Here is a 13079-nt window from a genome sequence, read left to right as displayed (position 1 = left end):
ATTGTTCCTACCTACGCATCAAAACCACAACGATTTTTCGTCAAGTGTGTTGTTTTAACCTTCAATAAGGACTGGCGTAGTCAAATTCGATTCAACTAAAGTTGGAGAAACAAACACCCGCCAGCCACCTTTATGCAAAACAAGTTGCGGGTCTGTCGATGGAACCGGTCTCATGAACGTGGTCATGTAAGGTTGGTCTGGGCCGCTTCATCCAACAATACCACCGAATCAAAATAAGACATTGGTGGTAAGCAGTATGACTATTATCGCCCACAACTCTTTGTGTTCTACTCGTGCATATCATCTACGCATAGACCTGGCTCTCATGCCACTGTTGGGGAATATAGCATGCAATTTCAAAAAAATTCCTACGCTCACGCAAGATCTATCTAGGAGATGCATAGCAACGAGAGGGGGAGAGTGTGTCCACGTACCCTCATAGACCGAAAGCGGAAGCGTTAGGTTGACGCGGTTGATGTAGTCGAATATCTTCACGATCCAACCGATCCAAGTACCGAACATACGGCACCTCCGTGTTCAGCACACGTTCAGCTCGATGACGTCCCTCGAAATCTTAATCCAACAGAGGGTCGAGGGAGAGTTTCGTCAGCACGACGGCGTGGTGACGGTGATGGTGATGTGATCCGCGTAGGGCTTCGCCTAAGCACTACGACGCTATGACTGGAGGAGTAAACTATGGAGGGGGGCACCGCACACGGCTAAGAGAACAATTGATGTGCTATGGGGTGCCCCTGTCCCCGTATATAAAGGAGGGGAGGAGGAGGCCGGCCACAAGGGGGGTGAGCCATGGGGGGAGTCCTACTAGGACTCCACTCCTAGTAGGATTCGCCCCCCTTTTTTTATTTTTCATCGGAGGGGAAAGGAAGGATAGGGAGATGGAGAAGGAAAGGGGGGCGCCGCCCCCTCCCCTAGTACAATTCGGACTCCCATGGGGGGGGCACCCCTTGCGGGCTCCCCTCTCTCTCCACTAAGGTCCATGTAGGCCCAATATTTCCCCCGGCAACATTACCCGAACCACTCAAAACCATTTCGATGTCCGAATACCACCTTCTAATATATCAATCTTTACCTCTCGACCATTTCGAGACTCCTCGTCATGTATGTGATCTCATCTGGGACTCCGAACAAACTTCGGTCACCAAAACACATAACTCATAATACAAATAGTCATCGAACGTTAAACGTGCGGACCCTACGGGTTCGAGAACTATGTAGACATGACCGAGACACATCTCCGGTCAATAACCAATAGCGGAACCTGGATGCTCATATTGGTTCCTACATATTCTACGAAGATCTTTATCGGTCAAACCACAATAACAACATACGTTATTCCCTTTGTCATCGGTATGTTACTTGCCTGAGATTCGATCGTCGGTATCATCATACCTAGTTCAATCTCGTTACCGACAAGTCTCTTTACTCGTTCCGTAATGCGTCGTCCCGTAACTAACTCATTAGTCATATTGCTTGCAACGCTTATGGTGATGTGCATTACCGAGAGGGCCCAAAGATACCTCTCCGATACTCGGAGTGACAAATTCTAATCTCGATCTATGCCAACCCAACAAACACCTTCGGAGACACCTGTAGAGCATCTTTATAATCACCCAGTTACGTTGTGACGTTTGATAGCACACAAGGTGTTCCTGTGGTATTTGGGAGTTGCATAATCTCATAGTCAGAGGAATATGTATAAGTCATGAAGAAAGCAATAGCAATAAAACTTAACGATCATTATGCTAAGCTAACAGATGAGTCTTGTCCATCACATCATTCTCTAATGATGTGATCCCGTTCATCAAATGACAACACATGTATATGGTCAGGAAACTTGACCATTTTTTGATTAACGAGCTAGTCAAGTAGAGGCTTACTAAGGACACTGTGTTTTGTCTATGTATCCACACATGTATCAAGTTTTCGGTTAATACGATTCTAGCATGAATAATAAACATTTATCATGATATAAGGAAATATAAATAACAACTTTATTATTGCCTCTAGGGCATATTTTTCTTCACTAACAACATGAGCCACCCCTTCCTCTAGCGTCACAAGATTTGCTACCACCCCTATCCTTATGAATTTGTAGATGGTTGGTTGCGGTAGTTCCAAGGTTGCAAGTTTCACACTTTTGTCCAATATTGTTGTTGTGTTCAATACTTCCTCCGTCCGTAAAAGAGTGTACTTCCAACTTTGTTTTTGCATGGTTATACATGTCTCATTCATATCATAAAGATCAAAATACAAGTCACGTAAGGACCGACATGACAAAACTGAAAAGATAGCAGAACGTCTCTGAGCTTGACACCAACGCCCGTCACCTGCCTTCGGCACCACCACAGTAGCCACCGAAGAAAAGAATGACGAATCACCTCCTCACCCGAGCTCGACGCAGCTCCATCATTGATATGCAGCTTTGCGGACCTTCAAGGTGGCTCACCAAAAGTGAAGCCCTTACCGTTGAACGAATCAGACTGGGGCAACACCCCGAAAACACCATCGAACTCCAGACCTGGCACCCCACCACGACTAAGACGCCGAAGGAGGAAACCATACCTGCCATCCATGAACCACAAACCCAGCACATGTTCCGTCTTTCAGATGTCGTCGATGAAGACGACAATCTGCATCCACTCCTGGACTACCTCCCAAGCTCCGCACCGATGCTGGAGCAAACGTCGTCGCAATGGCGGAGCCCGAGGACACAGGTTCACCACGAGGATGCCGCTGGTGCCACACCATCCTTACTTGAACAAACTAGTTTCCAAATTAATCCCCAACTATAGGACCGATGGTCTCATCAGGGAAGGATCCGAAGAATCCTTATTCAGTGTCGTCATCGTCGCCGCCGAAGTCAAGATGATGAACATCCTAAAAACCTAGACTATGAGAGAGTAACGCGTGTGGATCCGGCGACCCCCCTCACCACCGACGACCAAGGTCGCGATGGAGGGGAGCCGCTAGAGGACGGCGCTAGAAGATTGGCCTACTGGCGGCGACTAGGGTTCCAGACATTAGGACGAGAGGAAAAAAACTTCCAACTTTGTTGAAAAGTCAAACTATTTTATGTTTGACCGTATTTATACAATAATACACCAACATTTATGTCATCAAATTAGTAGCACTAGATTCAAGATAAATATATTTCCATCATATACCTATTTGGTATCACAAACATTGATATGTTTTTGCACAAACTCGATCAAACTTTGAGATAGTTTGACCCTCCAACAAAGTTGAAAGTACGCTCTTTCAAGGACAGAGGGAGTACATCATATGTTATACTTCTAGTGTTGGAAACCTAGGATTTGCGAAAAAACTGGCTGATTAATAGTAGATTGATAAAATAGATTAATCAACTAATTTTTGATTAACTCTAATCCCAAGCCGTCTGAGCAATAAATGATCAGCGATATATTTAAAATTGGTTGAGTGTGTGCAAAGTTTCATGGACAAATGACATTCATGGATCTCTAAAAAAATTGGTTCCAAAAGGAACATTGAGAAAAAGTCATTTTGAAGACCTGATTTTGTGTTTCTTGTCTAGAGCTCCTCCAATGTCATTTCACCCCGAAACTTTGCAAGATCATAGCACACTCGAGTATCTTTGGTGCCAAAAATTCAAATTTTTTGCTATGTATTTTGAATTTAATTTTCATGGGGTAGTAGATGAACCCAAGCTCATTTATGGACTTTCGACTTTTTCTTTAAGAATCAATCAACTTTTTTTAAGGACAGTTATGGACTATCGACTGAAACTTTGTTTGTTTATATATCTATACCTACTGATAAAGCAAGGTGCGCCTCGCTGGTATTTTCATTCGTTGACCCATATTATACTTTTGAGTTTTGTTTTTTCTATTCAAGGTGGTATTTTTTTACGTTACTTTTGATATACACATAATTTCCGTCCACCGGTCGTTGAAATTTTGGTCCGTAATGCACCTTATGCGCCCCGTAATGATCCACTCCGTGTAGGCGGGCCTCTGATTGACGCCCACCTAAGCTAGGTCATAAAAAAAATGTGTAGAAGGGATTTGAACTCAAGACCGCTATGTACGTGACGCAGCCCAATGACCAATGGGAACAACTAAATGCTGTGAACAAAGACACATTATATTTAGGAATGAAGGTAGTATATATAGGGTTCTAAAGGGGTAACTAAATTTAACTGGGCTTGGGCCGTCGCTATAGTTGCTGGGCCAATTCCGGCAGCACGCACATCATCAATGTACAAAAAAAGTACCTATGGATATTTCATGTTGAATAGTCCCACATGGCTTCTTTAAACCGATTCTCATCAACTTATATACGTTCAGTATCATTTTTTGGTGTGAGCTAATTAAACGGGATCCTTCACATGCAAATAAATAAAGGAGTAAAGGAGTAAATTTTTTTGGATCGGTTTAGAATCGGTTTTGGATGCTCCACTAGAATCGGTTTGAGGTCAAGACGGTGGCGTGAGGATGAGTTTGAGGTCATGAACAATTTAGCATGACGTCAAACTAAAGCAGGTACGGGCTCAAGACGGTGGCGTGAGGATGAGTTTGAGGTCATGACAGTGGAGCCAGGTGCTGGAATGCTACTGAACATGAATACGTTGGTGATGCTTCAGCTGAAAACCACGCATAGTTTGCTAACGTATCATTGCCCTGTCGCCCCCCCTTAAAAACACCCCATTTCATGCGCGTTATGAATAAATGGATGATCACTACTCCGTTTCTATGCACATAACAAATCTACATGCAAACCAAGTTGAAATAAAAGACATGCAACTATGGAATCTTGAACCATATTTTATTATTAGGTTAAGGGCATGCAATATTTTTTCTCCCATCGCAACGCATGAATCGTTTTGTTAGTAAAATATATAAAAACCACGAGACCTGTACACAACCTTTATTTTCTAAGAGCATGTATACACAAGGGTGCGTCTATGTCTCGCTTCTAACGAGACCTAGGGAACCCTCGGTGAAGGGGGAGCGAGATTGGCTGGCCCAGGATCACGGGAGGCAATTGCCTCGCTTTTTCCTTTCTACATGTTCTGTGTCTTTATTTTAAATGTTCTTTATACTTTCAAATATTCTAAAAAAATATATTACAAAAACACTTTGCATAAAACATTGAAAAAATGTTGACCAAGCATTTAAAAATGTATAAGGAAAATGTTTCTCATGTATATGAAAAATGTGTACAAACAATATACACATGTGAAAAAAGTTGATCATGTATTTTAAAAATGTTTAAAAAGTATCTGAAAATGATAAATGTGTATAGAAAAAATGTTGACCATGTATTAATAAAATGTTAAACTTGTATTTGAAAAATGTTAAATGTGTATAGAAAAATGTTGACCATGTTCTAAAAAATGTTAAATGTGTATAAAAAACGTTGACCATGTATTAAAAATATATATTAAACTTGTATTTAAAAAATGTTAAATATTTATAAAAAATATTGACCATGTTTCAGAAATATTTAAACTCTTACTAAAAAAATGTTAAATGTATATAGAAATTTTTTAACCATGTATTAAAAATGTTAAATGTGTATGAAAAAATGTGGACCATGTATTAAAAACATGGTAACTTTGTATTTCAAAAATGTTAAACATGTATAGAAAAAATGTTGTTCATGCATTAAAAAATGTTAAACTTGTATTCATAAAATGTTAAATGTGTACAGAAAAAGGTTGACCATTTATTCAAAAAATGTTACACTTGTATCTGAAAAATAAAGCATTTCAAGAACTTTTTAAATATGTATAAAAAATATATTAACCATGTATTAAAATGTTAATCAAGAATTTTGAAATCAGTAAACTTGTATTATTAATATGTATTAGATATATAGCAAAAATGTGTATATATAAGCATTGAAACCTGAGCAAAAACAAGAAAAACCAATTAAAAAAGATGAACAAAATTAAAGTAAAACAAATAAAAAGAAAGAAAAGTAATAAACCAATGAAAACTGTGAAAAGAAATAAAGAAAACCAAATTAAAATAAAGGAAAAGGAAGCAAATAAGAAAAAGATGGAGGAAAAAATGAAGAAAAACCCATGAATAAAAAAATGAAAAAAAACCCGGCTCGATTCGCCCGAAGTAAGTAGCACCCCTACTACTTACTTATCACGTGGAACACGCTGACGCAGTGGCTAGTAGTTTTTTTTTATGGTAATACATGTCTTATTTATATCATAAAGAATAAAGTACAAGTCATGTAAAGACCGATATGACAAAACTGAAAAGATAACAGAACATCTTTGAGCTTAATACCAACGTCTGTCTTCTAGAAGACCTTCTAGAAGACCATGGATCGTGCCTTGCATCTTTTTTTAACTATACATGAATGGGCCGGCCTGATTACTATAGACCCTTCAGTGAGACATCGTACCGTCTCGCTTGATGCGAGATATAGTCACAGCCCCTATTTTATCGAGGGGCACACAGCTCTTAGAGTTTGGGTGCCCCAGAGAACCTAAGCCCAGCCCATATTTACCCCAACCACAACAGCAACCCAGCCTGCCAAAAAGTCCAGCGTGCCACCCAAAGAATCCAAGCAAACCCTAGCCTCCCCATCTCCACCTCCATCCTCCGCGCCCCCGCTCTGCACGCCGCCGGTCCCTCAACACCCTCCATCCTCGTCCGCCGCCAGCCGCCGAGCGCGCGGCCGCACCCGTCTACTCCGCCGCTCCAAGCCTCCGTTCTCCGCTGGATCTGAGCCTCATCCGCTCCACGGCCGCGACTCAAGGCAAGTTAACCGACCTGATTGATTTTCTGTCAGACTTGTCGTTGCAGGCCGCCGCGCCCTGCCAGCAATCTCGCCGCGCGCCAGGCCTAGGTTACAGCTCTAGCCGCCGACGAGCAGGCTAGCGCTGCGCCGAGTCCCGGGGATCTCGCTGACCCAACGTCAGGTTGAGGTCTCTTGCCTGGGTTGCGCCCTTGCTCGTCGCATCTCACAATTTTTCTCAGTTTATTAGTTGGTTTGTTATGTTTAGGGTATAGGTCTAGCTCTCTGCTCATACACGCGAACTTACATCTTCTGTCGGTTTTGTGTAACTGCCTTCGATGAGCTATTTTTTCCTCATGGGGTTTGATTCGTTCATCCGAGTCATTCCGTAAGCATTGTTTACCTTATTGTTAGTGTGTCATTTATGTGTTCCGAGGATAGTTTCCCCCCCCCCCCCCCCCTTGTTTAATTGCCTGTTGTGATGCATATATATTTCGCGTGCTTCCTTCTGTGTGTATTGATGATATCTTTCTTACTTGTGTACTTTGCATAGCTCGAAGACAGTCGAAGGTAATTTGCAAGCAGCAGCCATGGCGTCTCGTTTTTGGGGACAGGTACTTGCTTTCTCTCTTGCACTGATCTGCTGAGTCAGACTCTATGTTGCATAAGTGTAGTACGTAGTATGCATATATGTTGTCCTTGTCAAATGCAGTTACTTAGTACCTTTTATCTTTTTCTACCCAACATCAGGGAGACAGTGACTCCGAGGAGGAGGTGGACGAGATCGAGTCAGAACAAGGGAGTGATAGCGAGAAATCAGAAGCCGGTGATGGGGGACGTGATGGGTCCAAGAACCGCTATCTGAACAAATATACACAAGACAGTGATGACTCTGATACTGAGAGCCACCGCGTGATTCGCTCCTTGAAGGACAAGCGCAATGATGAGATGAAAGCTACTGCCGACCAGATGCGCAATGCAATGAAGATCAATGACTGGATTAGCTTGCAGGAGTGTTTTGACAAGTTAAACAAGCAGCTTGACAAAGTTGTTCGTGTCAATGAATCTGCGAAAATTCCAAATGGGTATATCACCACTCTTGTGCTACTGGAGGACTTCCTTGCTGAGGCTCTTGCAAATAAGGAAGCCAAGAAGAAGATGAGCAGCAGCAACGCAAAGGCGCTAAATGCTGTCAAGCAAAAACTTAAGAAGAACAACAAGCAGTATGAAGACTTGATCCAGAAGTGCAGAGAGAATCCAGAGAGCTTTGAAGATGATGTTGCAGATGATAAGGATGTGGATGATGATGATGATGAGAGTGGTGATGATGTCGTGGATCCGGATAAGATGGCCTCTGACTCAGAAGATTCAGGGAATGAAGACGATGTGAGTCAAGATGGTGGAGCCTGGGAAAAGAAGTTGAGCAAGAAAGATAAGATTATGGACAAGCAGTTCTTGAAGGACCCGAGTGAGATTACATGGGATATTGTTGATAAAAAACTCAAGGAGATTGTGGCGTCGAGGGGTAAGAAGGGCACTGGGAGAGTTGAACGTGTGGAGCAGCTAACATTTTTGACACGGGTGGCAAAAACGCCTGCCCAGAAGCTTGAAATTCTTTTTCATGTGATCTCTGCCCAGTTTGATGTCAACCCTAGCTTACTTGGTCATATGCCAGTCAATGTGTGGAAGAAGTGTGTTAATAACATGCTTCTTGTGCTTGATATTCTGCAGCAGTATCCTAATATTGTAGTGGACACCTCAGTGGAGGCTGATGAGAAGGAAACTCAGAAGGGTGCCGACTATGATGGAACAATCCATGTTACTGGTGACCTAGTTGCATTCCTGGAGAGAATTGACTCAGAGTTTTTTAAGAGTTTGCAGTGCAGTGATCCATATACCAAAGATTATGTTCAGAGGCTTAGAGATGAACCCTTGTTTTTGGTACTTGCGCAAAATGTGCAAGAGTACCAGGAAAGGGTTGAGAATCATAAGGCTGCTGCGAAGGTTGCATTGCGTCGTGTTGAACTAGTCTACTACAAACCTCAAGAAGTATATGATGCAATGAGAAAGCTGGCTGAGCAAACTGAGGTTGTCATGGAGGATGGAGATATTGAGGCCAGCGATGAGCATCAAGCAGCTGATGACAATAGAGGACCACCACCGTTTATTGTGATTCCGGAGGTTGTACCTAGGAAGCCTACTTTCCCTGAGAGTGGCAGAGCTTTGATGGATGGATTGATGTCTCTAATTTACAAGTATGGAGATGAAAGGACCAAAGCCCGGGCAATGCTGTGTCACATATATCACTATGCAATCTCTGATGAATTTTCAGTTGCTCGTGACTTGCTCTTAATGAGTCGTTTACAAGATGGGATTCAACTTATGGACATCTCATCTCAGATTTTATACAACCGGGTCATGGCCCAACTGGGGTTATGTGCCTTCCGAGCTGGTTTGATAGCTGATGCTCATGGTTGCCTGTCTGAGCTATATGCAACTGGAAGAGTGAAAGAGTTGCTTGCACAAGGTGTCCAGTATAGTCGATACCACGAGAGAACTCCTGAACAGGTGAGCCTCCCTCTTGTATATCATGTGAATGCCTGCACACATGGCAGCTAGTTTCCTTTCTAGTTTCGTATGCAACAATGACACGACACATAAACAGGGATCCACCATTATCCCAAGAGATACATATATATTTATATGATCAGCAATAATTTTCACTTATGTTTTTGACACATGCTCAGGGGACGGTGCTGCCCAGTGGTAGGATAGGTTAAGTTGTTTATATTGTGTTATTGAGGGTAAGCTGTATTGTTACGTATTGCTGCCCTGTTGAAATGGAACCACGAGTCCAGTTGATTTAAATGAGTTTTGCTATTTACCTGAGCCTTACTGGTACATATTGGTGGTGTTTAGATGACGCATCGGCATCAGATACAACTACACTGTCTGGCTCTGTCATCATTGTATCTGAGCTAGTCTGACAGAAATTTATTTGTAGTTGCAAAATGTCACTGTTAGTCATAATTGTATCTTTGCTTTTTTTTTTGCGAATGGATATCTTAGCTAGTCTAATAGAAGAACCTGTCATTCTGGCCATATTCTTTCATTTATTTCTATTTTTTAGGTGTGAAAGTTGAAATGCTTAATGCATAGTTTCTACAAAGTACCTCTGGTTACATTTACAATGACATCTGCTCCTTTCTTGAGCTCCTTTGGTATTTTATTTATCTAGATAAGGTCCTTCAAGATCTGCTCTTTTTCTCTTGGTTTTCCCAGAATTGATTTGCAGGCTTCAACTCTTCATTTTAGCAATATGATGTAATTGATATGATGTTGACAATGGAAACACAACATACATATTTTTTGCTCATGATGTATTTACTTGTTACTGCAGGAACGACTTGAGAGGAGAAGGATGATGCCTTACCATATGCATATAAACCTTGAACTTTTGGAAGCCACACACTTGATCTGTGCAATGCTAATTGAGGTCCCGTATATGGCTTCCAGTACTTATGACAAGCGGAGGCCTATGAGCAAAACATTCCGCAGGCTTCTTGAAATGAGTGAGAGGCAGACTTTTGTTGGACCTCCAGAAACGGTGAGGGATCATGTAATGGCTGCCACGAGGGCCCTCAATAAGGGTGACCATGAAAAGGCTTTCAATGTCATCAGTTCTCTGGATACCTGGAAACTTTTGAGGAATAAGGAGCATATCCTTGAGATGCTGAAGCTTAAAATCAAGGAAGAGGCTCTTAGAACCTATCTCTTCTCTTACTCGTCTTGCTACGAGTCCCTGAGCCTTGACCAGCTCACTACTATGTTTGACCTCAGCGAGGCACATGCCCACAGCGTTGTTAGCAAGATGATGATGCACGATGAGCTTCATGCAAGCTGGGACCAGCCAACCAAGTGCATTGTATTCCAGAACGTGGATCAAACCAGGCTGCAGGGACTAATCTTCCAGATGACTGATAGGCTCTCTGTCCTTGTGGAGAGCAACGAGAGGGCGTATGAGGCCAGGACTGGTGGTGCCCTTGAGGGTGCACCGCCCAGGCGCAGGGGTGATCAAGACTCGTCCAATTTGGGGAAGTGGCAGGAGAACTTTGTATCGTCACAAGGTGGCCGCCGCGGCGGCGGTAGGTCTGGTTACGGTGGCAGAGGAGGCTCTGGGCAGGGCGGTGGTTACCAAAATGACAGGGGTGGCCAGGGTTCCCGTGGGGGCTATGGTGGTGGTTCTCGGTTCCAGGATGGAAGGGCTCGCAACCAGTCTGGTTCCTCGTCTAGAGGGGATGGAAATGGACGCATGGTGAACCTAAACAGGCCTGGTAGAAATTAGAAGTCTGATAGATTGAGATAAAATTCCTAGCAAGGTTGCCTTGAAGCATTGTTCCCGCACCGTTCAGAACTCGAGTCGTCGTTTGCTATATTTTTGTAGCTTCTGTTGTCTGTCATAAATCTACCAAGAAGTCTTGAGTAATAGTTGTCTGGTTTGTATCATGGGAGCGAGGACTACATATTCACTCCTATATTTGGCATCAAGTTACTATTTACTGCTTTTCCTGTTTTCTGCTAGTTGTTTTGCCATCTTCCATTCATGTCATGAAAGATGTTTTTTCCGAGCATTTTTATTTTCTATCTCTGCGAGCTTCTATTTGTGACAGCGTAGAGCCACCAAAAAAGTAAAATGAGAATCTTCTAGTGAAACTCTTCGTTTCTGGTTCCGTTCTTGGCCCAGGATTACAACAGTTTTTTTACTGTATCTTTTAGTTTATGATAAAATGACCATTTGATCAACTTATGTTGTACCATTGCTCTTCCAGTAGCCTAATTGTAGTTTAGTTTGTTACAAAAGTGAACACTATAACTACATTAGTGACAATGGAAATCGGTTGTCCACAAAAAATCATAATGATTGCCTGAGAACTATACAAGAGAATTTGTCTGATCTTTAGCAGGGAAATCATCTACTCCTACTATCATTTTTTTCTTGAGGTCGTTTTGGGAGAGAATTTTCGTCGCTTATGTTATTTCAACTTTTCCTATTCTCTGCAAAGTCGTTTTGCCGTTTCTTTCCAGTCGTGTCATGAAAGAAGAAATTGATTCTTGTGTAAGTTAATAGCCTATCTCTACAAGCTGCTTGTGACAGTGTAGAACCAAAAAAGGAGAATCTCAGAATTGACCTTCAAAACTGTTTCATCAAGTGGTCGAATCCAGCATCTGACGATTTAAGCGATACTACCATTGTTCTTCGAGTCCCCTATGTGTAGTTCAGTTCCACCTACAAAGTGAATAGTTGCATCAGTGACAATTGAGTCAAATCAGTTCTCCACTACAGGTCGTAATGATTGCTTAAGAATTGTGCAGGAGAATTTGTTTGATTATTAGCAGGCAAATCATCTACTCCCACCGCCCGGGTTTATTAGACCCTCTTTCATTTTGAGCCAAAGTTTGACCATGAGTTTAATTAATAAAATATAAATTATATGTCATAAAAGTTATACCATAGAAAACCTCTTCCAAATATAAATCTAACAATATACTTTGTGTAGCATATACTTTATATATTTTTAGTCAAATACTAGGTCAAACTTGGACCCAAAATGCAAGGGGCCTAATAAACCCTGACGAGGTAGTATCGATGATATTGTGGAAATAACATGATAACCACTTTTAAAGTGTCTACCTAGGTAAATGTCCGTGCGTTGCAGCGGGGTATAATTATTCTACTTCCTTGATTTCAATTACCAAGGCTCACATGTTTCTCAAAATTCAACTTTGACCATAAATTAGATTTAATTATAATTTTGTGACTTAAAAATCATCCCATTAAAAACTTCTTTTTAATATGAATTCGACGGTATAATTTTCATCACATATAACCAATGTTTGATTTGTCTGATTTATGGTCAGAGTTGAATCATGGAATGTGTACGCATCTTATTCATTGGAACAGAGGGAGTAATGTGTTAGCGCATGATTTATATGTTCATATTAATATGATTGTGTGAATAAGTGTTTACATGATAAAATCTTGTCCTTGATTTATGTGTCTCATATTTGTCTTGTGAGTCTTCTTCTAAAGTCACATATTTTCCTCTGTGTTTTTCCCAGGCCCAAAAGAAAATCTAAATTTTTATTTGATAAAACTTTTTTAAGAACAGTAAACATTTATTTGCTAAGTATTTATTAGTTTATCAAAGAAAACCCTATTTTTTTGGTAAGTATTAAAATGTTTGCCATTTTATTTAAGGAAAACAGATGGGAAGAACCAGAAATAGGAAGGGGGGGGGGGGATAGGAAAGAATGGGTTA

The 13079-nt window shown here is 41.5% G+C and overlaps 1 protein-coding gene across 1 annotated transcript; it reads left to right on the top strand.

Annotated features, from left to right (window-relative positions):
- Positions 1-6553: 6553 nt before the first annotated feature.
- Positions 6554-11323, top strand: LOC125531273 (eukaryotic translation initiation factor 3 subunit C-like; the record flags this gene model as incomplete). The annotated part of the gene is given in 4 exon segments (XM_048695684.1): positions 6554-6780; positions 7313-7373; positions 7510-9327; positions 10160-11323. Coding segments are annotated over 3 exon segments (2787 nt in total). The 3' UTR covers positions 11105-11323.
- Between the last annotated feature and the right edge of the window lie 1756 nt (positions 11324-13079).

The sequence above is a fragment of the Triticum urartu genome, unplaced genomic scaffold, assembly GCF_003073215.2.
Source record: "Triticum urartu cultivar G1812 unplaced genomic scaffold, Tu2.1 TuUngrouped_contig_6924, whole genome shotgun sequence".
Classification (NCBI taxonomy): Eukaryota; Viridiplantae; Streptophyta; class Magnoliopsida; order Poales; family Poaceae; genus Triticum; species Triticum urartu.
Note: the sequence above shows the minus strand (reverse complement) of the source record. Positions and strands in the feature narration are given on the sequence as shown.